Source organism: Neofelis nebulosa, chromosome X (assembly GCF_028018385.1).
Source record: "Neofelis nebulosa isolate mNeoNeb1 chromosome X, mNeoNeb1.pri, whole genome shotgun sequence".
Classification (NCBI taxonomy): Eukaryota; Metazoa; Chordata; class Mammalia; order Carnivora; family Felidae; genus Neofelis; species Neofelis nebulosa.
Genome location: NC_080800.1, coordinates 60,342,177 through 60,368,264, shown reverse-complemented (window position 1 = coordinate 60,368,264; position 26,088 = coordinate 60,342,177). Strand labels below are relative to the sequence as shown.

The 26,088-nt window shown below is 43.1% G+C and overlaps 1 protein-coding gene across 1 annotated transcript in view; it reads left to right on the top strand.

The window, feature by feature from the left end:
• Positions 1–2,313: 2,313 nt before the first annotated feature.
• Positions 2,314–26,088, top strand: part of ERCC6L (ERCC excision repair 6 like, spindle assembly checkpoint helicase) — a 35,291-nt gene continuing 11,516 nt past the window's right edge. The window contains exon 1 of the mRNA XM_058712257.1: positions 2,314–2,444. Coding sequence (XP_058568240.1) covers positions 2,377–2,444 — 68 coding nt within the window. The 5' untranslated portion in view covers positions 2,314–2,376. The remainder of the gene's footprint in view (positions 2,445–26,088) is intronic.

Here is a 26,088-nt window from a genome sequence, read left to right as displayed (position 1 = left end):
AATCCTCCCCAACACCTCTCTTATTTCTGGTCTATGAGCCTGTGTTACCCTTTAGAAAGGAGGACTAGGAGTCCAAGGTGATGAGTTTCCTGAGTCACTTGCACCCCTCGGTGAGAGCTGGGACTCTGGAAGGCACTGAGAAGGGCCCGAAGGTAGTGACTGTGGGACTGAGGGGGAGGGAAAGAGAGCTAGAGGATTTAGTGCGTTTTATTTTTTTTTATTTAAAAAAAAATTTTTTTTAACGTTTATTTATTTTTGAGACAGAGAGAGACAGAGCATGAATGGGGGAGGGTCAGAGAGAGGGAGACACAGAATCCGAAACAGGCTCCAGGCTCCGAGCTGTCAGCAGAGAGCCCGACGCGGGGCTTGAACTCACGGACCGTGAGATCATGACCTGAGCCGAAGTCGGCCGCTCAACCGACTGAGCCACCCAGGCGCCCCTAGTGCGTTTTAAATAAGGGGGAGTCCTGGGGCACCTGAGTGGCTCAGTCGCTTAATTGTGAGACTCTTAATTTCAGCTCAGGTCATGATCTCACAGTTTGTGAGTTCCAGCTCCACTTTGGGCTCTGTGCTGATGGTGCGGAACCTGCTTGGGATTCTCTCTCTCTCTCCCTCTGTCTTTGCCCTCTCTATCTCTCTTTCAAAATAAATAAATAAACTTTAACAAAACAGAAGGGGGAGTCCTGTGGCTGTGTGAGAATGGTACTGAAAAAAATCCAATAACCTAAGGGCAAGCAAGCAGGAATCCTGGTCCTTTCTTCCCAATATTCAGAGCCTTTGGGGATCATTGAAAGCTAGGAAGCAGGGAGGCCAGAGTCTGGGTCCTGAGGGAGTTCCTTCTAGCTTTTCTCCACAGCCCACAGAAAGGCAGCTGCCTGAGACAGTAATCAGGGTTTTGCTTTGCTTCATTTTGAGTTCTCAACTGCTCCAAAGATATGTAAGAGATGATGGTAGATGCTGAGCCAAAGCACAACTGGAGATGGCCTGCCCTAGACTGGCGATGAAGATTTTTGTGCTCCCATCTCTTTTCTCCTTTCTATGAAATTCTCCCCAACCAGCCTTTCTCATCACACGCCTACTTTGGGTACCCAGAACGCCTGTGCACTCGACTCACCCCAATGCAAACTTGCCTCTAGGGAGAGAAGTGATTCAAACACTTTAACAGAGTAAGCAAGCTCTTTCAAAAACTGGCTTCCAACTACCTCATCTACCTCATTTCCCACTACTCTCCTTTCTGGCAATAAACAGTGGACACAGTGAAGGAGCATGGATTTTCCATATAGACCTGGTATTAAATTCTGGCTCTGCTATTTCCCAGCTCTGGAACCTTAGGCAAAGTCACTTTATGTCCCCAGCCTCAGTTTTCATATCTGAAAACGGGGATAGTAGTAGTATACTAAAAGCCCTCTTAACAGAAGGCTTAAAGCCATATGAAAATATGACCTAAAGTCATGTGAACTAGGAAAATATCCCATAGTTTCTTTTTAGAAGATCCCCTTTGAAACTAATGATCTATGGTATTTACAAAAAGCTTAAAATCCTCTGGACTTATGGTGGGAGTGACTGGGTCAATAGGTGACTTTTCAAACACTGAATGTTAATTAGTGCCTTGAAGAATCACAATGTCCATGTTTTCATCGCTGTATGAACAAGGACAATTTTTGTTGGCCCACAACCTCTGAGGATCATCCAAGCAACTGACTTAAACTCACTGCGTTTCCTGCCCCAAGCTCTGAGCTCTGCCTTTGAAAATGACGGCATCCTAGTTGGAGCTTCTAAAGAAATGGTAACCATACGTTACAGCACTACTTTTTTTTTTTTTTTAGCACTACTTATTTCTTAAATGAGAGCTTTGGCTTGGCTCTTGAAGACCCTTCCTCAATGTAAGTGTAAGTCACGGGGACCATGCCTCCCAGCGTGTTTGAATTCAAACCATGCTCAATGCCAGGCAATGGCGAGCATGGAATGAAGGATATTTGGGGGAACAGGCTATAGAGAAGGTCTCTAGCGGCCACTAAAGTGACCGAGATCATATCAGGCATTTTACTTCATTCACGAGGATAGCTAGCACACGCACACGCACGAAAGTGCTGAAGCACTGCTTGCACCGAACTGAAAATGCGAGAGATGAGAGGACACAACGCCCTCCCTCTCCGTTGGGGCTGGGACCGCCTCTTAGCTCCAGCGCGTGTAGGCGCAGGCGCGCGACCTTCGCGGGCGGGCTCCGGCGGTGGCGCGGAAGGAGGCGCTGCCGATTGGCCACCGTGAGGCCGAATGTTGGTCTTGCCCCGCCTTCCGGCGCACCACGCATGCGCGGGGCGGGAGCGAGCGAAATTTGATCGCCGGCTGAGATACCTGGAGCCCGAGTTGGGGGTCATGGAGGCGTCCAGAGGGTCTGCGGAAGCCACGGCCTTAAGCCCGGAGCAGGCTGCCCGTTACCTGAGGTATGTCTGGGCCGCTGGGGGGGTCTAGCTCGCAGGCTCTGGCCGGCAGTGGGGGTGGGAAGCCCTCGGACCCTCCCGGGGGCCCAGACTGCTGAGGCCCTTGTGAGACGCGCCCTTGCGTTCTCGGAGTAGGGCGTGGGAATCTGCTCAGATTTCTAAAACCTGGGGAGCCTCCCGATGCCCCCTTCTTTGGTCAGATAGCTCTCCAGTGCGAACTCCTTAAAAGTCAGAACTTCCACTGATCAAGCCTTTCTTGAGTCTTGCCAGTCTACCAAACACCAGGCCTAGGGGATACAGAGAGGAGTGAAACACTAACCTTGCCCCCTCAATACTGCTTATATTTTGGTAGTGGAAAGGGGTAGGTAAACCAATAATCGCTATAATGTTTGATGAGTGCTGAAAGAGGTATAACGTGCAAAGCATAGTATGGGCATAGAGGATGAGATTGGTCAACTACAAGGGCCGGCCTCACAGAAGGAGATGCTTGTGTTCAATGAGTAAGTGTTCATCTTATGGCTAAGGGTGGGGGACATGGTGATGTGAGGATGAGATTTAAACTTTTTTTAAAAGTTGTGATAAAATAGAAACAATGTAACTTAGCCATTCTTAAGTATACAGTTCAGTGGTGTTAATAACATTAATACTGTTGTTAAAGCAGCACCACCTTCCACCTCCAGAACTCTTCAGCTTGCAAAGCCAAAATTTCCTATTAAAGAACTCCTTCCTCCCATCTCCCTCAGCCCCTGGCAGCCATCATTCTACTTTCTGCCCTGGTGCATTTAATTCCAGGAGCCTCATACAAGTGGCATCATACAGTATTTGTCTTTATGTGATGGGTTTATTTCACGGAGCATACTTTCATCAAAGTTCATCAGTATTGTGTTGTTACAGGATTTCCTTCCTTTTTAGGGGGGGATAATATTCCATCATGTGCACATACCACATTTTGTTTATCCATGTATCTGTTGATGGACACTTGGGTTGCTTTCATCTCTTGACTCTTGTGAACAGAGCTGGCTTTGAACATGGGTGTGCAAATCTCTCTTTGAGATCCTGCTTTCAATTCTTTTGGATATCTAGCCAGAGGTGGGATTGCTGGATCACAGGGTAATTCTATTATTAATTTTTTGAGGAACTGCCATACGGTCTTTTACTGCAGCTGCATCATTTTACCTTCCCTCCAGCGGTGTACAAGGGTTACAGTCTCCATATTCTCGCCACCACTTGTTATTTTCTGGTTTTGTTGTGATGGTTGTTACTAGCCATCCTAATGATAATGAAGTGGTTGGGATTTTGATTTGCATTTCTCTAATGATTAGTGATGTTGAGCATCTTTTCATATGCTTATTGGCCATTTGTATATCTTCTTTGGAGGAATGTCCATTCAACTCATTTGCCCATTTTTTAGTCAGGTGGGTTGTTTTATCTTCACGTATTTTGGGTATTAACTCCTTATCAAATATGATTTGCAGATCTTTTCTCCCATTCTGTAGGTTGCCTTTTCACTCTGTTGGTAGTGTCCTTTGATGCACAGAAGTTTTAAATTTTGATGTTTTACAAACAAATAAATTGGGCCAGTGTAATAGTTCTGTCTTCCTTTCAAAAAAAGTGTCTTAAGGCTGTTAAAAGCTAAAAGGTCTTACTGAGGAGTAAAATCACATCTTTAGGCTAAGTTACATGACGCCTTTAAGGAAGATTTGGGAAAACAGGGAGCAGTGTGGTGTGGTAGAGTACTAGCTTTGGAGTTGGGCCATTTGGGGTTCAAAATATGGCTCTGCCATCTGCTAGCTGGGAAACCTTAAGTGGGTCATTTGACTGTTCTGAGCCTCAATGTTTTCATCTGAAAAATGGGGATAGGAAGGCTTAAGCTATTTAACCCCCTCCCCTCCTTTCTCTGAGCAAGCAAAAATGCCTGGATTTCCCCAACACTGCCTCTTACACAGGCACCTGTCTCTTCCTTGCTCTCAGGTGCTCTTTCCTGAACATTCCCAAACTCCCCTGCTCCCTTCAATGCTCAGCCCTTCTTTCACAGTCAGCATCTTCTGCCCTCACAGTCCCCTGCCTCTCATGACCCCTCAACTCACAATCTTTTTTATTTCTCCTAATCTTTCTCTGTCTCTCCCATCCTCTTCCAAATCCAACCTACACTGAAGTCCCCTGGCACAAAGCATCACCTTCTCTGCCTTCTTCAGTGCTGCTAGTCCTCCTTGGCACACTCTGCTCACACATATCTGCCTTTCTTCCTCCCTCTCTCCTCTCTCTCCTCTTGCTGTCCCACCTTCTTCATCTCTCTGCCCCTCCTGCCTAACAGCTGAAAGAAAACTTTGAAACTTGGTGTCATACACTCTCTGCACCCATGTTTTCTTTTTCACACACGTCTTCTGTCAGGTGAAGTAACTCTGTCGCACGCTTTCGGTGCCTGTCATGCTTACCCCCCAGCCCTTCTCTTGCCCACCGTCCTCCTCTCCCTCTTTCTGTCCTGTCTCTTCCTGTTCCCCATTATCTCTTCCTCTGTCACCCACCTTTGTCACTCACTCTCCCTCTCTGGCACTCATATTTTCTTGCTCCTTCTCCCATTCTCTGTCACCCACCACATCCTTCTCTCTGTTGCCCCCGTTCTCTCTCCTTCTGTCACCCATCCTGTCAACACTGTCCTCTTCCTGCTCACACTGTCATCCATTCTGTCTCATCCACTTACTCTTCCGTCCCACCCTCTTTCTGTGTCTGTCATCCTCCCCACTGTCGCCCCTTCCCCCCTTTCTCTGTCACCCGTAACCTCTGTCCCCCACTCTCTACCTCTGTTACCCATTCTCTGTTACCCACTTTGTCATTCACTTTCCTTCTCTGTCACCATTCTTTCATTCTGTCACCTACCCTCTTTTTCCTCTCTGTCACTGTATCTTGGGTCCAGTCAGGAGGTAGAAACCATATAGCATATTAAAACAAGAATTTCAATATAAAGAATTATTAAAATGATAAACGAGTGACTATAAGAAATACAAAAGGGGCGCCTGGGTGGCTCAGTCGGTTAAGCATCTGACTTCAGCTCAGGTCATGATCTCGTGGTTCGTGGGTTCACGCCCTGCGTCAGGCTCTGTGCTGACAGCCCAGAGCCTGGAGCATGCTTTGGATTCTGTGTCTCCCTCTCTTTCTTCTCCCCTGCTCATGCTCTGTCTCTCTCTCAAAAATAAACATTAAAAAAAAAAGACATACGGAAACTCCATATGGGCTAAGGGGGAGTATCCAAGAAGGACAGACTTGGAAGGGGATCCTCTCCCCAAGGCTGAGGTTCAGACTTCATTGGAGAAGTGTAGTTCAGCCCACTGTGTAGCGGAGAAATGCTCTGGCTGGTCTGCATCTCCTGGGCCAACAGGAGGCAAACTTCTGGAGTGCAGGTTGCGAGCAGTCTATCAGCAACTCTTGGCATGTGCACACAGAAGAGGTAGGGGCCCAGGGCACAGGCGAGCTGTTGGGCGAGCTGGTTTCTATGTGAGGGGCTGCAAGAAGGTTATTGCCAGGCCAGGTGGAGGCTTCAAGGTCATTGAGGGACGGCATGTTCTGGGTTTGTGGTTGTGGGCTATTCTGTTGTCCCCCTGTGCTGCAGCAGCCGGCAACTTCAGAAGAGCCCCTTCCTCCTGAAGTGTCCCTCAGGTGCCCTCTACTGAGAAAGAGTAACATCGTGTTCACTGTAAAGGAGAGATGCTTAAAGGAATTCTGTCCATTATCACAGAACAGGTATTGAGGGGTGAATTTGGAACTGAGAGGCAACAAATGATGACTGGTAGAGTCAGCCACCCTCTGCTTACCTCTGTCACCCACCCTTTCTCTCATGTTGCCTACCTTTTGTCTCTCACTCACTGTCTATGTCACTTGCTCTCCCTGTGTCACCAGTTTGTATGTATCTATGTTGTCCGTACTGTCTTGCTATCACCTGTCTGCTGCTCTCTTTCTCTATTCTCTGTGTCACCCACTTTCTCCTGTCACTCAAACTGCTTTTGTCAAGGTCACTAATGATTTCATAAATCTAAAGGTCACTTTGTAATCCTCATCTTCCTTGACTTACCAGCAGTATTTGACAGTGTTGATCACTTCTCCATGAAACTCTGCATTCATTTGGCTTCCAGGGCTCCTCACTGTCCTGATTTTCTTTTTCTTTTTTTTTAAGTTTATTTATTTATTTATTTTGAGAGAGACCAAGAGAATGTGAATGGGGGATGGCAGAGAAAGAGGGACAATCTCAAGCAGGCTCTGTGCTGTCAGTACAGAGCCCATGTGGGACTCGAACTCATGAAATCAATAGTCAGACGCCCAACCAATTGAGCCACCCAGGCTCCCTTCTCCTGATTTTTTTTTCTAATATAATTTATCGTCAAATTGTCTTCCATACAACACCCAGTGCTCATCCCAATAAGTGCCCTCCTCAATGCCCATCACACAATTTCCCCTCTCCCCCACTCCCCATCAACCCTCAGTTCTCTATATTTAAGAGTCTTTTATGGTTTGCCTTCCTCCCTCTCTGTTTGTAACTTTTTTTTCCCCTTCCCTTCCCCCATGGTCTTCTGTTAAGTTTCTCAAGATCCACATATGAGTGAAAACACATGGTATCTGTCTTTCTCTGCCTGGCTTATTTATTTCACTTAGCATAATACCCTCCAGTTCCATCCATGTTGCTGCAAATGGCCAGATTTCATTCCTTCTTATTGCCAAGTAGTATTCCATTGTATATATAAACCACATCTTCTTTATCCATTCATCAGTTGATGGACATTTAGGCTCTTTCCATAATATGGCTATTGTTGAAAGTGCGGCTATAGGGGCGCCTGGGTGGCTCAGTCGGTTGAGTGTCTGACTTCGGCTCAGGTCATGATCTCATAGCTCGTGAGTTCGAGGCCTGCGCCGGGCTCTGTGCTGACAGCTCAGAGCCTGGAGCCTGCTTCTGCATCTGTGTCTCCCTCTCTCTCTGCCCCTAACCCAGTTGCATTCTGTCTCTGTCTCTCTCAAAAAAAATAATAAATAAACATTAAAAACATTTTTTTAAGTAAAAAAATTTTTAAAAAGTTATTAACTTGATCTGTTATTCTTATTCAAAAAAAAAAAAGAAAGTGCTGCTATAAACATTGGGGTACATGTGCCCCTATGCATCAGCACTCCTGTATCCCTTGGGTAAATTCCTAGCAGGCTATTGCTGGATCATAGGGTAGTTCTATTTTTAATTTTTTGAGGAAACTCTACACTGTTTTCCAGAGCAACTGCACCAGTTTGCATTCCTACCAACAGTGCAAGAGGGTTCCCGTTTCTCCACATCCTCTCCAGCATCTATAGTCTCCTAATTTGTTCATTTTAGCCACTCTGACCGACGTGAGGTGGTATCTCGCTGTGGCTTTGATTTGTATTTCCCTGATGATGAGTGACGTTGAGTATCGTTTTTTTGTGTCTGTTGGCCATCTGGATGTCTTCTTTGGAAAAGTGTCTATTCATGACTTCTGCCCATTTCTTCACTGGATTATTTGTTTTTCGGGTGTGGAGTTTGGTGAATTCTTTATAGATTTTGGATACTTGCCTTTTATCCGATATGTCATTTGCAAATATCTTTTCCCATTCCATTGGTTGCCTTTTAGTTTTGTTGATTGTTTCCTTTGCAGTGCAGAAGCTTTTTATCTTGATGAGGTCCCAATAGTTCATTTTTGCTTTTAATTCCCTTGCCTTTGGAGATGTGTCGAGTAAGAAATTGCTGTGGCTGAGGTCAAAGAGGTTTCTTTTTACCTTGCTGATGCTGCTTCTCAGATTCTGCTGATACCTCCTCATATCCTTACTTTTTTTCTTTTTCTCATCTAATGTACTTTAAATTCTCAGACATCATCTAATTTCATCCTTAGATACTAAAGTGCTGCATCTCTTTTTAAAAAGAACACATACTTACAAAACCATTATAATGTATCACCTAACAAAACAAGCTAATTCCTTGATATCAGCTAATACCCAGTCCATATTCACATTTTTCAAGTGGTCTTTAGTCTTTTTATAATTGCTTTGTTTGAATTAGGGTCCAAAGAAGGTCCACACACTGCATTTGGTTATATTTCTTAAGTCTCTTAATCTAGGGGCACCAGGGTGGCTCAGTTAAACATCTAACTCTTGATTTTGGCTCAGGTTATGATCTCAGGATCTGTGGGTTCAAGCCCCACATAGGGCTCCGTGGGATTCCCTCTCTCCCTCTCTCTCTGCCCCTCCCTCTCTCCCTGTCTCTCTCCCTCTCTCTCTCTCTCTCAAAAAAGTCTCTTAATCTAAAGCAATCCCTCCCCACCCCTGACTTTTATTTCTATGCCAATGATTTGGATTAGTCTGATGGCTTCCTTGTAGTATTATTAGTTTGTTCTCCTATCTCCTATAATTTAAATTTAAAGGCTTAGATTCAGGGGGAGATGGCGGCGTAGGAGGACGTTGGGCTCACCGTGTACTGCTTGACCACTTAGATTCTACCCACATCTGCCTAAATAACCCAGAAAACCGCCAGAAGACTAGCAGAACGGACTCTCCGGAGCGAAGCATAAATGAGAGGCCCACAGAAGAGGGTAGGAAGGGTGGAGAGGCGGTGTGCGCTACACAGACTGGTGGGAGGGAGCCAGGGCGGTGGAGGGGCAGCCAGCCTACCCGGTAAGGCAGAGCCCCTGAGTGTGGCTTGCAAAAGCGGAGGGACCAGAGGGAGTGTGTTCTGACAGCCAGAGGGACTTAACATCTAGAATGTTATAAGTCAACAGCTCTGCTTGGAGAGCGGGAGGGCTAAAGGACAACGGGAAGGACAGTTGTTGAGCTCCGGAGGACAGAGCTCAGCTTGGCAGGGAACAAAGGCACTGGGAAACGCCATCTCCCTCACCCATCCCCCAGCCAAAATCCCAAAGGGAACCAGTTCCTGTCATGAACTTGCTTGCACCATGCAAACACCCAATGCTGTGCTTCTGTGGATCCATCCCTCTGAAGGGTCTGCCTCCCTCCTGGTGCCTCAGGGCTCCTCCCAAAGCAGACCACCGAAGGCAAAGTGAGCTGAGCCTACCCCTCCCGCCCCTGTGCACTTTGAGGATCCACCCCAGCTAATACACCAGATCCCATCAGCTAATACGCCATATCCCGTCGAAGCAGCACCACAAGCCTGGCAGTGTGCAAGTAGCCCAGACAGAGGCCACACCACTCCACAGTGAGTCCCGACCCTGGGAGAGGGGAAGATAAGGTACACACCAGTCTGACTGTGGCCCCAGCAGTGGGCTGGGGGCAGACATCAGGTCTGACTGCGGCCCCGCCCACCAACGCAAGTTACTCCAGACAGCACAGGGTAAGAGTCCTGCAGTTCCCCGCCACTCCAGGGACTATCCAAAATGACGAAATGGAAGAATTTTCCTCAAAAGAAACTCCAGGAAGTAGCGACAGCTAACGAACTGATCAAAAACGATTTAAGCAATGTAAGAAAATGAATTTAAAATATTAGTCATAAAATTAATCGCTGGGCTTGAAAAAAGTATAGAGGACAGCAGAGAATCTATTACTACAGAGATCAAGGGACTAAGAAACAGGAGGAGCTAAAAAATGCTATAAATGGGCTGCAAAATAAAATGGAGGTGACCACAGCTCGGATTGAAGAGGCAGAGGAGAGAATAGGTGAATTAAAAGATAAAATTATGGAAAAAGAAGAAGCTGAGAAAAAGAGAGATAAAAAAATCCAGGAGTATGAGGGGAGACTTAGAGAAGTGACATAATTAAATGAAATAATATATGCGTAATTGGGATTCCAGAGGAGGAAGAGAGAGAGGGGAAGCTGAGAACTTCCCTGAACTGGGGAAGGAAAAAGGCACTGAAGTCTAAGAGGCACAGAGAACTCCCTTCAGACGTAACTTGAATCGATCTTCTGCACGACATATCATAGTGAAACTGGCAAAATACAAGGATAAAGAGAGAATTCTGAAAGCAGCTAGGGATAAACATGCTCTAACATATACAGGGAGACCCATAAGACTCATGATGGCTCTGTCTACTGAAACTTGGCAGGCCACAAAGGAATGGCAGGAAATCTTCAATGTGATAAACAGAAAAAAAATGCAGCCGAGAATCCTTTATCCAGCAAGTCTGTCATTTAGAAGGAGAGATAAAGGCGTTCCCAAATAAACAAAAACTGAAGGAATTCATCACCACTAAACCATCCCTACAAGAGATCCTAAGGGGGATCCTGTGAGACAAAGTACCAGAGACATCACTGCAAGCATGAAACCTACAGACATCACAATAACTAAACCCATATCTTTCTATAACAACACTGAATGTAAATGGACTAAATGCCCCAACCAAAAGACATAGGGTATCAGAATGGATTAAAAAACAAGACCCATCTATTTGTTGTCTACAAGAGACTCATTTTAGACCTGAGGACACCTTCAGATTGAAAGTGAGGGGATGGAGAACTATTTATCATGCTACTGGAAGTCAAAAGAAAGCTGGAGTAGCCATACTTATATCAGACAAACTAGACTTTAAATTAAAGGCTGGAACAAGAGATGAAGAAGGGCATTATATAATAATTACAGGGTCTATCCATCAGGAAGTGCTAACAATTATAAATGTCTATGTGCCGAATACGGGAGCCCCCAAATATATAAAACAATCACAAACATACACAACCTTATTGATAAGAATGTGGTAATTGCAGGGGACTTTAATACTCCACTTACAACATTGGATAGATCATCTAGACACAGGATCAATAGAGAAACAAGGGCCCTGAATGATACACTGGATCAGATGGACTTGACAGACATATTTAGAAGTCTGCATCCCAAAGCAACAGAATATACTTTCTTCTCGAGTGCACATGGAACCTTCTCCAAGATAGATCACATACTGGGTCACCAAACAGCCCTTCATAAGTATACAAGAATTGAGATCATACCATGCATACTTTCAGACCACAATGTGATAAAGCTTGAAATCAACCATAAGAAAAAGTCTGGAAAACCTGCAAAAGCATGGAGGTTAAAGAACACCCTACTAAAGAATGAATGGGTCAACCCAGCAATTAGAGAAGAAATTAAAAAATACATGGAAAGAAATGAAAAGGAAAAGACAACAATCCAAATGCTTTGGGATGCAGTGAAGGCAGTCCTGAGAGGAAAATACATTGCAGTCCAGGCCTATCTCAAGAAACAAGAAAAATCCCAAATACAAAATCTAACAGCACACCTAAAGGAACTAGAAGCAGAACAGCAAAGACACCCCAAACCCAGCAGAAGAAGAGAAATAATAAAGATCAGAGCAGAAATAAACAATATAGACTCTAAAAAAACTGCAGAGCAGATCAATGAAACCAAGAGTTGGTTTTTTTGAAAAAATAAACAAAATTGATAAACCTCTAGCCAGGCTTTCTGAAAAAGAAAAGGGAGATGACCCAAATAGATAAAATCATAAATGAAAATGGAATTATTACAACCAATCCCTCAGAAATACAAGCAATTATCAGAGAATAATAGGAAAAATTATATCCCAACAAACTGGACAACCTGGAAGAAATGGACAAATTTCTAAACACCCACACACTTCAAAACTCAGACAAGAAGGGGCGCCTGGGTGGCTTGGTCGGTTGAGCGTCTGACTTCAGCTCAGGTCATGATCTCACGGTCCATGAGTTCGAGCCCCGCGTTGGGCTCTGTGCTGACAGCTCGGAGCCTGGAGCCTGTTTCAGATTCTGTGTCTCCCTCTCTCTCTGCTCCTCCCCTGTTCATGCTCTGTCTCTCTCTGTCTCAAAAATAAACGTTAAAAAAAAATTAAAAAAAAAAACTCAAACAAGAAGAAATATAAAGCTTGAACAGACCCATAACCAGCGAATAAATTGAATCAGTTATCAAAAACCTCCCAACAAATAAGAGTCCAGGACCAGATGGCTTCCCAGGGGAATTCTGCCAGACATTTAAAACAGAGATAATACGTATCCTTCTCAAGCTATTCCAAAAAATAGAAAGGGAAGGAAAACTTCCAGACTCATTCTATGAAGGCAGTGTTTCTTTGATTCCTAAAGCAGACAGAGACCCAATAAAAAAAGAGAACTACAGGCCAATATCCCTGATGAACATGGATGCAAAATTTCTCAACAAGATACTAACAAATTGAATTCAACAGCATATAAAAAGAATTATTCACCATGATCAAGTGGGATTCATTCCTGGGCTGCAGGGCTGGTTCCACATTCGCAAGTCAATCAACGTGATACATCACATTAATAAAAGAAAAGATAAGAACCATATGATCCTGTCAATGGATGCAGAAAAAGCATTTGACAAAATTCAGCATCCTTTCTTAATAAAAACCCTCGAGAAAGTCGGGATAGAAAGAACATACTTAAACATCATCAAAGCCATTTATGAAAAGTCCACAGCTAATATCATCCTCAATGGGGAAATACTGAGAGCTTTTACCCTGAGATCAGGAACAAAACAGAGATGTGTACTCTCACTGCTGTTGTTTAACATTAGTGTTGGAAGTTCTAGCATCAGCAATCAGACAACAAAAGGAAATCAAAGACATCAAAATTGGCAAAGATGAAGTCAAGCTTTTACTTTTTGCAGATGACATGATATTATATGTAGAAAACCCGATAGACTGCAACAAAAGTCTGCTAGATCTGATAACATGAATTCAGCAAGTCGCAGGATACAAAATCAATGTACAGAAATCAGTTGCATTCTTATACACTAATAATGAAGCAACAGAAAGAGAAAGAAACTGATCCCATTCACAGTTGCACCAAAAAGCATAAAGTACCTTAGAATAAACCTAACCAAAGATGGAAAAGATCTGTATGCTGAAAACTGTAGAAAGCTTATGAAGGAAATTGAAGAAGACATAAAGAAATGGAAAAACATTCCATGCTCATGGATTGGAAGAATAAATATTGTTAAAATGTCAATACTACCCAAAGCTATCTACACATTCAATGCAATCCCAATCAAAATTGAACCAGCATTCTTCTTGAAGCTAGAACAAGCAATCCTAAAATTTGTATGGAACCACAAAAGGCCCCGAATAGCCAAAGTAATTTTGAAGAAGACCAAAGTAGGAGGCATCACAATCCCAGACTTTAGCCTCTACTACAAAGCTGTAATCATCAAGACAGCATGGTCAAGACAGCACAAAAACAGACACATAGACCAATGGAATAGAATAGAAACCCCAGAACTAGACCCACAAAAGTATGGCCAACTAATCTTTGACAAAGCAGGAAAGAATATCCAATGGAAAAAAGACCGTCTCTTTAACAAATGGTGCTGCAAGAACTGGACAGCAACATGCAGAAGAATGAAACTAGACCACTTTCTTACACCATTCACAAAAGCAAACTCAAAATGGATAAATGACCTGAATGTGAGACAGGAAACCATCAAAACCCTAGAGGAGAAAGCAGGGAAAAACCTCTCTGGCCTCAGCTGCAGCAATTTCTTACTTGACACATCCCCAAAGGCAAGGGAATTAAAAGCAAAAATGAACTATTGGGACCTCATCAAGATAAAAAGCTTCTGCACAGCAAAGGAAACAACCAACAAAACTAAAAGGCAACCAACGGAATGGGAAAAGATATTTGCAAATGACATATCGTACTAAGGGCTAGTATCCAAAATCTATAAAGAGCTCACCAAACTCCACACCTGAAAAACAAATAACCCAGTGAAGAAATGGGCAGAAAACATGAATAGGCACTTCTCTAAAGAAGACATCCAGATGGCCAACAGACACATGAAAAGATGCTCAATGTCGCTTCTCATCAGGGAAATACAAATCAAAACCACACTCAGATATCACCTCACGCCAGTCAGAGTGGCCAAAATGAACAAATCAGGAGACTATAGATGCTGGAGAGGATGTGGAGAAACGGGAACCCTCTTGCACTGTTGATGGGAATGCAAACTGGTGCAGCCACTCTGGAAAACAGTGTGGAGGTTCCTCAAAAAATTAAAAATAGACCTACCCTATGACCCAGCAGTAGCACTGCTAGGAATTTACCCAAGGGATACAGGAGTGCTGATGCATAGGGGCACTTGTACCCCAATGTTTATAGCAGCACTCTCAACAATAGCCAAATTATGGAAAGAGCCTAAATGTCCATCAACTGATGAATGGATAAAGAAATTGTGGTTTATATACACAATGGAATACTACGTGGCAATGAGAAAGAATCAAATATGGCCTTTTGTAGCAATGTGGATGGCACTGGCGAGTGTGATGCTAAGTGAAATAAGTCATACAGAGAAGGACAGATTCCATGTTGTCACTCTTATGTGGATCCTGAGAAACTTAACAGAAGACCATGGGGGAGAGGAAGGAAAAAAAATGGTTAAGAGAGGGAGGGAGCCAAAACATAAGAGACTCCTAAAAACTGAGAACAAACTGAGGATTCATGGGGGGTGGGAGGGAGGGGTGGGTGGGTGATGGGTATTGAGGAGGGCACCTGTTGGGATGAGCACTGGGTGTTGTATGGAAACCAATTTGACAATAAATTTCATAATAAAAAAAATAAATTTAAAGGCTTGATGGAATGGGTAAAGAAATGTGCTACATGCACACATGTACACATAATAGAGTATTATTCAGCCATAAAAAAGAATAAAATTTTGCCATTTGTGACCACATGGATGGACCTTGAGGGCATTATGCTAAGTGAAATAAGTCAGACAAAAAGGCAAATATGTGGAATCTTAAAAAAACAAATAAACCCTAAAAAACAAGCTTATAGATACAGAACTGATTGGTGGTTGCCAGAGGTGGGAGAGTGGACAAAATGGGTGAGGAAAGTCAAAAGAAACAAAACTTCCAGTTATAAAATAAATAAGTAATGGTGATGTAATGTACAGCATGGTCATATAGTTAACTATATGACTATAGTTAATAATACTGTATTGCATATTTGAAAGTTGCTAAGAGTAAATTTGAAAAAAGTTCTCATCACAAGTAAAAAAACTAATTATCCATGGCGACAGATGTTAACTAGACCTACTGTGGTGATAACTTCATAATATATACAAATACTGAATCGTTATGTTGTACACCTGAAACTAATACAATGTTATATGTCAATTATACCTTAATAAAAAAAATTAAACACTATTCTAGAGCAAAAAAACCACAAAGATTAAGGGTCAGTATTTGTGGCATGAATATTTTAAAGGTGAGGTTGTGTACTTCTTATTGCATCACATCAGGAAGCATATAATGTCTGATATTCCTACTTTTAGTAATGTTAGGATTGGGCAGTGTGCTCAGGTGGTCACAGGCTGGTCACTCCTTTGCAGATTTGCATTTCCCCCCTTATGATGAATAAATAATACGTTGGGGATACTTTAGCATCCTGCGAGTACTCCGTTCCCCAATGACCTTGCATCCATTTATAATTATTGCCCAACTTAGTTATTTCATTAGGGATTACAAAGTGTTGATTTTCTAACTTTACTACTGTTTTTGTATTCGTTAGCTGGAATTCTGTAAATGTTCTCAATGTTGCACTGTTGGTTTTTGTGACATGGTTTTTGTTTTGTTTTAGTGTTTATTTTGAGAGGGCGCACGTGTGCATGGGCAGGGGAGGGGCAGAGAGAGGGGGAGAAAGAATCCCAAGCAAGCTCCATGCTGTCAGCACAGAGCCTGAGATGTGGGGCTCGATCTCACGAACCATGATATCATGACCTGAGCGAAAATCAAGAGTCAGATGATTAATTGGCTGAGCTATCCAGGTGCCCCATTTTATCTTTTTATAAAATTATACTTCATCCTTTGACAATCTTTTCCAGGCTCTTGGCTTTATTTTTTTTTAAATTTTTTTAACGTTTATTTATTTTTGAGAGAGAGAGAGTGTGAGTGGGGGAGGGATAAAGAGATAGGGAGACACAGAATCTGAAGCAGGCTCTAGGCTGTGAGCTGTCAGCACAGAGCCCTGTGCAGGGCTTGAACTCATGAACCATGAGATCATGACCCGAGCTGAAGTCAGACACTTAACCAACTGAGCCACCCAGGCACCCCATTGGCTTTATTTTTTTTTAAGTAGGCTCCATGCCCAGCGTGGAGCCCAACATGGGGCTTGAACTCATGACCTGAGCTGATGAGATCGAGAGTCAGACACTTAACTGACTGAGCCACCCAGGTGCCCTTAGGTTCTTGGCTTTAAATCACATTTTTATGCTGAAAATTTTTACATTTTTGTCTGTAGTCCTGACCTCTTCTGAACTCTAGGCTCATGTATCCAACTGCTTCCCTGACATCTCTACTTCAGAGTGGACCTATCAATCTTATCCAGAGCCAAAGAACAAAGCCATATGTTCTTCTCAATATGTGCAGAAAAAGCCTTTGAGAAATCTAGCACCCTTTAATTATACAAGCTCAACAAACTAGGAATCCAAGGTAACTTCCTCAGTCTAATCAAAGGTGTCTACAGAAACTCAAAGCTAACATTATACTTAATGGTGAAAGACCGAAAGCTTTCCATCTTTTATTAGGAACATGATAATGGTGTCTGCTGTCGCCACTTCTGTTCAATATTATAATTCAACATTATAATACAGGTTCTAGCCATGGCAAATAGGCAAGAAAAAGAACTAAAAGGCATGGAAATTGGAAAGAAGGAAATAAAACTATCTGTATTTGCAGATAAAATGGTGTTTTATGTAGAAAGTCCTAATGAATCCACAAAAAACTATAAGAGCTAATAAAAGAGTTCACCAAAGTTGCAAGCTACAAGATCAGTATTCAAAATTGCATCGTAGGGGCAGCTGGGAGGTTCAGTCGGTTAAGCATCCAACTTTGGCTCAGGTCATGATCTTGAGGCTCACGAGTTCAAACCCCATGTTGGGCTCCGTGCTGACAGCTTGGAGGCTGGAACCTGCTTCGGATTCTGTGTCTCCCTCTCTCTCTGTCCCTCCCCCACTTAATAAACGTTAAAAGAATTTTTTAAATTCAAAAATTTTTTTTGAATTGTATTTAGGCAAGTAACATTCTTTTACAACTTTTGTTCTGATATATATATATATATATATATATATATATATGAAAATGTATAAAACAGGTATTCAGTTTAATGAATTATTATTGCAACCATCACCTAGGTAATGGTTTTTAGATTTTTTTAGAAAATTTTTTAAATGGTTTATTTATTTATTTATTTATTTATTTATAGACAGAACATGAGTGGGAGGGGGAAGAGAGATGGAGACACAGAATCCGAAGCAGGCTCCAGGCTCTGAGCTGTCAGCACAGAGCCTGACCCCGGGGCTTGAACCCATGAGCTGTGAGATCATGACCTGAGCGAAAGTCAGATGCTTAACCAACTGAGCCACCCAGGCGCCCCAATGGTTTTTAGATTTTTATTTTCATCTTAATGGAAGGTCTTGTCCCCTTCCCCACTAGGTGAATTGAAGGCAAACTTGAGGGTTCAGAACTTCTTTCCAAACAACCCCAGGTTTGTCCCAATCCTGGAATAAGTACTTGCTTGAAGCCCCAGAGTTTTGCACTACAATATAGTGGCTAACCAGATAACCTTGGGCTGGCAGATTACGGGCTGGAAGTACTAAAAGTCTATACCTATTCTAAGAGAACTTAATATTGTTCCTGGAGAATTTTTCATTTTTAGTTAGACTTCATTCCAAAGGGCCAGTCAGGATATTGGCCACCAAATACTCTCCCAAGTGATGAAACTATTTCCTGCTGAGGCGCTTTGGCTGGTATGACCCATCTGGGTGCCAACGCACATCTGCTATGCCAGAAAAAAAAGGTAATTTTGGTTTTGACATAATTATTAATTAGCTGTCTTTTCCAGAGTAATTAGCCAGCAAGTTCAGCTGCTTTCTGAGGGCATGTTGTTAACATGTAAGAGGATGCTGTCTTCCTGTTTATTCTGGCAGAGGAACGTTTGCCCGGTTTAACCAAAATTTTCAGGTTGAAGTTACAAAGGAGGGGGACTAGATCCCTACCTGCCTTTACCCACTTTAAACTAGGGCTTCCTCTTCCTGCCTGCTTGTAGTCTCTTTGCGACAGGGTATAAAGGACCTGGAAGGCACTAAGAACCTTGGATCTCTTTTGGGCCATATGGTTTGGTCCAGATAGTTCTTAGCTGTGGAGTCCAAAGCCAGTGACACAGATAGTGAGTACTATAGAAAGCCTTATACTGTTGTAAGTGATTGGACTTACAGGTGAAACAGAGGACATAGAGGGACAGTGTTAAGCCCCAAACCAAACCTTGACTAGGTTCCTGTCCAGAGAACTACAGGCCTACCATTTTTTAGGAGAAAACATTTGGAGAGGGGATTCAGCCAAACCCAATGGTGCTTTTTCTAGCTCAGATAAACTATAGGCCACAGATTGGCAGCCCATGAGCCATGTTCACAGGTAAGTTTTGTTTGTTCTTACTAGTATTTTAAAAACTTCTGCATTGGGGTGCCTGGGTGGCTCAGTCGGTTAAGCGTTCGACTTCAGCTCAGGTCACGATCTTGCGGTCTGTGAGTTCCAGCCCCGCATCGGGCTCTGGGCTGACGGCTCAGAGCCTGGAGCCTGTTTCCGATTCTGTGTCTCCCTCTCTCTCTGCCCCTCCCTCGTTCATGCTCTGTCTCTCTCTGTCTCAAAAATAAATAAACGTTAAAAAAAAAAAGAAAAAAAACCTTCTGCATTAGTTACCATTTAAATGTTTGTTTATTTATTTCAAGAGAGAGAGAGAACGAGTAGGGGAAGGACAAAGAGAGAGAATCCCCAGCAGGCTCCACACTGCCAGCTCAGAGCCCAAAGCGGGGGCTTGATCCCACGAACCGTGAGATCAAACCTGAGCTGAAACCAAGAGTTGGACGCTGAACTGACTGAGCCACCCAGATGCCCCATTAGTTACCATTTAAAAATCAGGAGAAATTCCCATAAAAATCAGAGTTTCCAACTGATCTTCAATAGTCAGAAGATCTTGGCAATCCTGGGCTTTTATTCCTGCAACTGTAACTAGCATCTGGAGACCAGTAGCAGCCTGCCCCCTTTAAATAGGGCACATGTGCCCCAGTGTTACTTTTCACACAGCATTTTCACTCATTGCAGTTACTTGCCTTGTCCCCACAGGTCTTTGCTTTGTGACCACTACACATTGGGTGTATTTAGCAAGGACCAAACCTCAAAAATTAAGATAGAATTCTGTGAGGTTTGAGACCCACTGCTCTCATCCCTAGATTTCCCTGATGTATGCTTTAATAGCCTTCATGCCGTTGTTACAGTTTGTAACTAGTTATTTATGTGATTCGTTGATAAATGTCAGTCCCTGTTACAGGCTGCACAAAGGCAGAGCCCTGGCTTGCTCTCCACTGTATCTCCAGTGTTTAGCACAGTGCTTGACACATAGTGCTTAATTCCTATGTGATGCACAACTGAAGATCTCTTAGCTTATTTCGTTAGTCAGATGTCTCCAAACATAGTGGTTATAATTTCACCAGTGGAGGACCTGGAAACATTGGGTGATTATTACAGGAAAATGTTCAGAGTGAGCGCTTCCACGGGCATGATGAGGATTGGTGCCTCCATGCTACTTCTGATTGGAGCTAATTCAGGAGCAGTTATTCTTAGGATCTAAGATTTGGCTGGGTTTTATAGCCAAGCTCAAGTTCTTCCATTGAGGTCTCTAGTAGCCCAATGTTTTGGATTTGTTTTTAATTTTTTAATCTTTATTTTTGAGAGCAAGAGAGACAACATGGGCAAGGGGAAGAGAGAGAGGGAGACAGAGGATCTGAAGCAGGCTCTGCACTGTCAGTGCAGAGCCCAGTGCCAGGCTCGAACTCATGAACCGTGAGATCATAATCTGAGCTGAAGTCAGATGTTCAACCGACTGAGCCACCCAGGCACCCCTGGATTTGTTTTTAAACAGGGCTGCTTATAAAAGCATTTATTTTATTTATTTTAATTTTTTAAATGTTTTATTTATTTTTGAGAGACACAGAGTGTGAGAGGGGGAAGAGCAGAGAGAGAGGGAGACACAGACTCTGAAGCGGGCTCCAGGCTCTGAGCTGTCAGCACAGAGCCTGATGCGGGGCTTGAACCCACAAACAGTGAGATCATGACCTGAGCTGAAGTCAGAAGCTTAACCAATTGAGCCACCCAGGCACCCCTAAATTGTATTAATGTTGAAGTAACTTTCTCAGAATTCTGCTTAATGTGCTGTCTTAAAGGGATTGTTTTTCTTTTTTCCCCTTCAAGAAAGTTTATTTTAGTTGAAGGCATTGTTTTTCAAACCACACAGGCCAGGTCTTAAGTGACTGGGCAGATTATAGTCTGCTAGTATGGTTAGTGGAAGAACTTTTAAGGTAGCTTTGATGGGGGATTGCAGACTCTGGAAAGACAAACGATCATATCTGAAAGATGCTTTCTCTAAGCTTTCTGAGTATTCTGATCTCGCCCTTCCATGCCTTCAGCAAACATTAACCAAGTGTCTCCAGTGGATCAACCCACTCTGCTGGTTGCTGAGGATGCAGTGGTGAAAAAGACACACGTATTTATAATCTAGTGGGGAAGAAAGAAAAATGAAGATTTCCATAATAGAAATACAGAGGATATGTCCTTAATCCACAATTCTGGGATAGTGTGTGTGTGTGTGTGTGTGTGTGTGTGTGTGTGTGTGTGAGAGAGAGAGAGAGAGAGAGAGAGAGGGAGGGAGGGAGGGAGGGAGAGGGAGGTTGTCAGAGAGTCAGAGAGGGCTTACTGACTTAAAGGATGAGTGGGAATTAGCTCAGCAGTGGGAAAGAAGCTGATGCACATGGCGTATTAGACAGTTTTGTGAGTAAAGGTTCAGAAGCAAGAGGAAGCATGGCTCCTTCAGAGTAGTGTAGGAGTTTAGTATTGCTGGAGCATGGTAGAAGTAGGATTGAAAGCAGATCTCTGGATCTTGATAGTTGGCCTGGGAAATACATGGAGGCAAGGTGAAATGGTGGATAGAACGGTGGCTTTGGATTAAAAAAATTAATGTTTATTCATTTTTGAGAGAGAGAGAGACACAGTGTGAGCAGGGGAGGGACAGAGAGAGAGGGAGACACAGAATCCAAAACGGGCTCTAGGTTCTGAGCTGTCAGCACAGAGCCCCATGCGGGGCTCGAACTAATGAACTGCAAGATCATGACCTGGGCCGAAGTCAGACGCTTAACTGACTGAGCCACCCAGGCACCCATTTCTTCTCTTAACCAAATTATTGTACTCTTCGAGATTGCTCTGCTTCCCACCTACCCACATCCATCCCCTCAGCCCCCTTAAACAAATGGCAGTTCCTCAGGGTTAAACATAGAATTACCATAGGACCCAGCCATTCCACTCTTAGGTGTATACCCCCAAAGAATTGAAAACAGGGACCCAGACAGATACTTGTACACCGTTGCTCACAGCAGCATTATTTATAAGAGCCAAAAAGTGGAAACAACCCTAGTGTCCACCAGTAAACACAATGTGTTTTCATGCGGTGGAATATAATTCAGGTTTAGGAAAGAAATTGTGACACATGCTACAATATGGATGCACCTTGAAAACAGTATGCTAAGTGAGATAACCCAGACAGAAGGAAAAATATTGTATGGTTCCACTTGTATAAGATACCTAGATTAGGCAAATTCTCATATAGACAGAAAGTAGAATAGAGGTTACCTGGGGCTTAGCAGATGGGAATGGGGAGCTATTGTTTCATGGGTTTGAGGTGACGAAAATGTTTTATAAATTGAGAGTGGCGATGGTTGTATGACATTATGAATGAAGTCAATGCCAGTGAAGTCTAAAAATGACTAAAGTGGCACATTTTCTCTTCTATGAATTTCACCACAGTCAAAAATCTCTCCGTTTTTGTAGGCCAGAAGTCTGAAATCAAAATGTTAGCTTCCTTAATTTCTTCTTGGGGGCTGTGACAGAGAATGTATTCCATGCCTCTCCTAGCTTCTGGTGGCATGGACAATCCTTGGAATTCCTTGGCTTTGACCTACATTAACTACAGTCTCTGCCTCTGTCTTCACATGGCCTTCTCCACTTTGTTGCTGTGTCTGTCTCTTTGTGTCCTAATGTACCCCTTAGAGGACATCAGCCACATTGGATTAGGTCCCTCCCGAATCCAGTACACCCTCACTTTAGCTTGATTATGTCTGCAACGACCCTCTTTCCAAATAAGGTCACATTTCCAGGTTCCAGGTCAACATGAAATTTTGGAGGGTGCTGTTCAACCCAGTACAAAGCCACTGCCATGGAGAAAACCCTCTAGGGGAAAGTATGTAGAGTCAGAAGTGCAAGGACAACAGGTCTTTGGAAATGCCAGCGTTTATATGGGAACAGGCAGAGGGAGAGGAATTCAAGATACAGACTGAGAAGGAATGGTTAGAGAAGAAATCCAAAAGAATGTTGTATGCCACTGTACCCAAGGAGGGAAAACTTCATGTGGGAGAATAGTGGTCAGTCGGGGTTTTTTTTTAAGTTTATTTATTTTGAGAGTGAGACAGAGTGTGATCAGGGGAGGGGCAGAGAAAGAGAGAGAGAGAGAGAGAGAGAGAGAATGAATCCCAAGCAAGCTCCACATGGGCAGTGCATAGCCTGACTCGGGGTTTGAACTCACGAACCACAAGATCATGACCTGAGCTGAAACCAAGAATCGGATGCTTAACAGACTGAACCACCCAGGCACCCCAGTGGTCAGTGGTTTTAAATGCAACAGAAAGGTCAAGAAAGATAAAGACCAAGAAGTGGCCACTGGATTTGGTAACATGGAGGTTATTGGTGCTGTTGGTGAAACCAGTTGCATTTGAGTGCTTGGTTAAGAAGCCTGACTGCAGTGTGTTATGACTCCGGGTTATGTGTGCCTTTGAACTGAGGTAATCTATGGGTAGTAATCTATGGGCAAAGCAGTTATTTCCTTTTTTTTTTTTTGACCCACCACCCAGATTCAATTATTAACATTTTACTACACTTACTCCATCACATACCTATTCTACCAATCCATCTTACGTTTTGGATGCATTTCAAAGTAGATTGCAGAGATCAGGATACTTCCTCCTACCGCAGCATACATACCATTAACTAGGCTTTAATATTTTCACTTTTTTTTTTCTTTTGAAGTAAAATTTACATACAAAGAAATCACAAATCTTACATGTCAATTTGGTGAGTTTTCACAAATGCATCCATTTGTGTAACCCAAACCCCTGCCAAGGTGTAGAATATTATTGTCACCCCAGAAAGTTCCCTTAGGCCCCTTCCGAGGCTGTCCCCACTCTCACCTTCCACCTAAAGAGGCAACCACTGCTCTGATGTTTTCCAGTACAGATTCGTTTTGCCTGTTCTAAAACTTCGTGTAAGCTGAATCTCACTGCTGCTTTTAGGCCTGGCTTCTGTAGCTCAGCATAATGTTGAGTTTCTTACATGTATGAATTCATACATATAGTAGTTCATTCTTTTCTGTTATTGAGTAGTATTCCATTGTATGAATATACCACAGATTGTTAACCCAAGTCGGACACTTGAGTTGTTTCCAGTTTCTGGCTGTTAAGAGTAAAGCGATGTAGGGTTGGTTGGTTTTTTTTTCCCCTTAACTGTCCATCTCATTAATGGGGCTAATCAGGGAAAAGCTAATTATCAAATAATCAGTAATACTTGCTGTGTGACTGAAATGCGAACCACATTCTCCTCTAATTTATCCCAGAGGTTGCTGTTTAATAACATTAAGTTAATATTTATAAGTGATTGTGATACATTGTTTTCTACTTTGGTTAACATGATCATCCCTGGAAGTCAGGCCAATAGGTGACCATCTTTTCAGGCTAGTTTTTCCGTGACTCAGGCTTTAATGGATCGGTTTCCAGTACTGGCATTAAGGCCACCTGTAGTTTTTTTTTTTTTTTTTTAAATCAGAATCACATGTTTTATTGATGCTGGTTGACAATCGAAAAGATTTACCAGTTGTGCCTGATGTATCCGCATGCACATTGACAAGGGGACTGGATATGTAGAGGTATGTCAGAGAGGTCCTTATCAGGGAGTTGGATCAGGATAGGGGAACTGAGATCTTTTGGGAAGGATAGTAGTAACTACTCACACGCAGTGAGGTTAGCAGGACCAGGCTCCTGCACCCCTCCCAGAAGCCCAGAGCCTGGTGACTAGGTTACCAACAAAGAGCAACTCTGGTTTCTTTGTGTGTGAAACAAAGTTTTATTGGGTCTGGGTCTTTGCATTTAGTTCCATATCCCATCACATTCCAGAAGAATATTATAGGGAATGTTCCAAAGGACCCCTCCAGAACCTAGTGTTTATCTCTATAATTTTTCTATAAGTCCTTTAAAATGATTCTTAAAGTGGAGGGCACCTGGGTGGCTCAGTTGGTTGAGTGTCTCACTTCGGTTCAGGTCATGATCTCATGTTCCTTGAGTTCCAGAGCTAAGCCCGCATCAGGCAGGGTCCCAGCTGTTAGCACAGAGCCAGCTCAGGATCCTCTGTCCCTCTCTCTCTGCCCCTTCCCCGCCTGCACTCTCAAAAATAAAACATTTAAAAAACAAATAAAATGATCCTTATAGGGAATCATGTTCTACACATGAAATTTCAGGTACAATCATTAAAATACAAAAATTTTTGTTTTATAGTCCCTTGGTATGGAATTAAAATCTCTCTTCTGGGTTGACAGTTTTGCATCTGAATAGTTCTTTAACATCAGAGCTTCACATGTAAGTGCCTTTTAAATAGTTATTAAATTGGTAAATGAGGGGTGCCTGGGTGGCTCAGTCCGTTAAGCCTCCGACTCTTGACGTTGGCTCAGGTCATGATTTCACAGTTCTTGAGCCCAAGGTTCTTGAGCTCAAGCCCTGCATCAGGCTCCACTCTGGCAGTGCTGAGCCTGCCTGGGATTCTGTGTCTCCTCTCTCTGCCCCTCCCTCCCACCCTCCCTCTCTCTCAAAATAAATAAATAAACTGAAAAAAAAGAAATTGGTAAATGAAAATAAATCTGACCTTTTCCCATACTTAGCACTGTTTTCCTCCTTGTTCTGCTTGGGAGAAGGTTCTTTCTCCTGAACTAGTTACTCTTCCCTTATCTTCTTGGCTGCCAAGCAGGCCTGGCTTTTCCCCAGCCGTGCCCAAGAAGAATAGGGTAGCAATTTTGGAGAAAACATTTGGACCCATGAAGTGTTACATTCTCTAGATCATTAGGGATCCTATGTGTTTCAGATGGACACATGATTGCATTAGTAGTAAAAATGACATTTTTTTTTCTTTTCCAGCCCTGGAAAATGGAAGTGATTAGAGGTTGAGTGGCTAAATCAAACTGTATTACAGAAAACATTGTGGTCTTGTAAGTAACCAGATATCCAGGATAGTGCTATAATAGGCAGATTTCATTTTTTTCTCTTAACTCCGTTATAAGGAAAGAAGGCCCAACTTCATTGGTGGAGCAGACTGGGTAGAGGGAAGGAGCTGAGATGCAGTATGAGACCTGCTAACTCAGGTGGAGTGGACTGCAAAGCAGCTTGCCTGATAGGGGTTCAACCCAATCAGAAAGTGGTGGTGAGCAAGGAATACTATAAATTCCAGTTGTGGTTCAGGTAGAAGGTTGACAAATGTGGGAGTTCCAGAGGATGCGTAGGACCCAGCAATATGAGTCTTA